Below are 2,851 nucleotides of genomic sequence, written 5' to 3' on the forward strand. Positions count from 1 at the left end.
TACTTCTATTTGGTTTCCTTGTGGCGTCTTGCTTTTGGGTTGGACACATACAAATTTTTTCAGTTAAAGGTAAAAATCGTTTACAATTTACAATGTAATTGGTTACCTTACAAACGAGTAGGCCTATACTGTAGCGTTTGTGAACTATTGTATAATTACGTGTTTGTACTTTGTCCAACAGACAGCAAAAAACTTAAAGAGAATGTGATGTCAACTAACATAAATTCAAAAGCAAGAACACATGTGAGTTTTATGTAAATGTTACAGTATATAAAGGGATGCTTATAAAAATGTGTCTCTGAGTTGTTAGGTTTTACTGTTATATGGAAAGGATGGTAGCCAGAAAATGGCGCGGTCATTACAGCATATTCTTCAATTTCATTTTTTCATTACTTCATGCTTTGTTAATTAAAAAATCGTCCAACAATTTGTAACAGAGAACAATTTTATCTACGTACTGTAGCTTAATTTGGTCAGGCCCTAGTGTGTTTTTTATCAGTACCACATGCGGTATTATATATATATATATATATATATATATATATATATATATATATATATATATATATATATATATATATAATAGGTTATTATGTGACCATATTTTTTAGTTTGGAGACCCAACATTCTCCGATGTCGTTAATATTTTCCACTTAACAGCCATTGTAATTATATGTGCCTGAAAAGCATAGTGCATGTATACGAATTGATACTGTATCGAATAATCTCCTGTAGGTGGGCGATTTTTTTTTATATAATATATAATACAAAAACGCATCTTTGTTTTTTTTTTAATGGGTTGTGCCCTCTATTGCTTGGTTAAGCTTTAACTCCTCCTTTTCAACTCCTCATGACTTCATGAACTGTCGATGTCACTACACTTTCTCACCAATTCTTCCACTGTTCCTGTCTACAATTTAAACTTAGTTACGAAGCGAAACTTTTAGGTCAATATGTCTAATAATAAGCGATCAAAACCCTCCTTTTAACGATGTCCTCATTGACGCAGAAACTACAGTAAAATATTACTTTCTTGAGTAAGCTACACAAATTGAATATTTACGTTTTCTAATTAATGCATTTTTCTTCTACTTAGGTCTTTCATTTTTTTAAACATAAGGGTCTAGTTACTGTAGGCCTAAATCTTTATCATAATTTATTTTCTCTGCTAAGTCGCCCATTCAAACTCGGCCCGTCACAAAATCCCTACTCTTCAAGAGGTTATAGATTATAAAATATATAACATTTATTTTAAAAAGGTTTGATATTTTTAGGATATTTATTTTTCTCTTTTGGTTCAACTTCATTGATTAAGGTTCCATAATAAGTTCCCATTCACTTCATGCTTTTCACAGGAATGTGAAGAAATATTCTAGTAGTTCTACTCTAGTAAGTTTGTTGTATTTACCGATATTAGGTCTACTACTATTTAACGTTTTTTCATCTTCTTTTCATACCGTATTTCACTTTATAAATACAAGTCACTTTAAGGTATTGATTATTGTATTAATATATTCTCAATCTTTTTGTGCATAAAAGCTCCTTTACAAATTTAATAATGCATTGTTTTACAGGTGTACAAGACAGTCAAAAGTGAAAAGGAAACAAGTGATAACTTTATGCAAAGATATTCACTTATTCATGCAAAAAGGATTAACCACACCAGGGAGATGTGTCGGTTTTATCGAGACAAAATTCCTAAACCAGTAAACACTCCTCTTCTTTTAGTTAACGAGGAACACAAAATAGTTTATTGTCAAACACCAAAAGCAGGGACTGTGAGCTGGTGCAGAATTTTGTTGATTCTTGCAGGGTATAAGAACTACACGGAAGTAATGAATATGACCGCACCAGAAGTTAGCTCAGCATGGAAAACAAATGTTACAATTTTTCAAAGATTTTCATATAAAAAGCAAAGGGAGATAATGGATACATACACAAAGTTTATGTTTGTAAGGCATCCATTTTCACGTTTATTATCAGCCTTTAACCAAAAACTAGGGCCACATTTACAGAGTTATGGTCGTTTCCAAGACATATTTAACCAAATTCTTAAAAATTTCAAATGGGATCACAACGACAAAAGCCAAACAGTGAAATTCAAAGACTTCCTAAATTTGGTCATAAATGGAAGTGCTCGCCATTCTTCTGATCATTGGCGGGAAATGTATACTGTCTGCTATCCATGTGATGTTCCTTATGACATCATAGGTTACTTTGAAGATATTGAAAATGATTCAAAATACATATTTAACCTTACGAATATTCATAATTTAAAATTTCCTCGATCTACTGGAGCTCATCTTACCAACAGTTCTTCTAAAGATATATTAAGAAATGAATTTTCTTCCATTCCAATTCCTATTTTGGGGGAACTATACAATAAATTTAAATACGACTTTACACTGTTTGGCTATGATATGCCTATAGCTATACCCTAATAATACAATACAATAATATGAATATTATGTTGCTGCCAAACTATTACGGGACGCCACCAATATATTTATTAATTTTCGGCTTTTCTGAATCTCGCATATGACATCATTATTGTTGATACATTATTCTTTATTTACGCAAAAATTATTGTGGATCTTTATTACCTGTTTCGTTTCAAGATCAAATGTGTAAACCATAAACCTTTTTTTCAAACCATTGTATACAACACTAAACGTATGCAATGTCATCAAATACAACCGTATCTTTGTGTATGCAAATAACACTAACTTATGTCAACAACGTTATTTTACATAGGCCTACATGTGTCTTAACTGTATGCAAACAACGTCATTTGCATAGGCTTACATGTTTTAAACTACAGTTGGATCGTAGGAGATGGGGGTTGGAGTAG

The 2,851-nt window shown here is 31.6% G+C and overlaps 1 protein-coding gene across 1 annotated transcript; it reads left to right on the top strand.

Annotated features, from left to right (window-relative positions):
* The first annotated feature begins 207 nt into the window (after nucleotides 1-207).
* LOC140061243 (carbohydrate sulfotransferase 11-like) lies at nucleotides 208-2,441 on the top strand. Its single transcript, XM_072107752.1, has 2 exons — nucleotides 208-243; nucleotides 1,575-2,441. The coding sequence occupies exons 1-2, from the start codon at nucleotides 208-210 to the stop codon at nucleotides 2,439-2,441; spliced, it is 903 nt and encodes a 300-aa protein (XP_071963853.1).
* The last annotated feature ends 410 nt before the right edge of the window (nucleotides 2,442-2,851 follow it).

The sequence above is a fragment of the Antedon mediterranea genome, chromosome 10, assembly GCF_964355755.1.
Source record: "Antedon mediterranea chromosome 10, ecAntMedi1.1, whole genome shotgun sequence".
NCBI lineage: Eukaryota > Metazoa > Echinodermata > Crinoidea > Comatulida > Antedonidae > Antedon > Antedon mediterranea.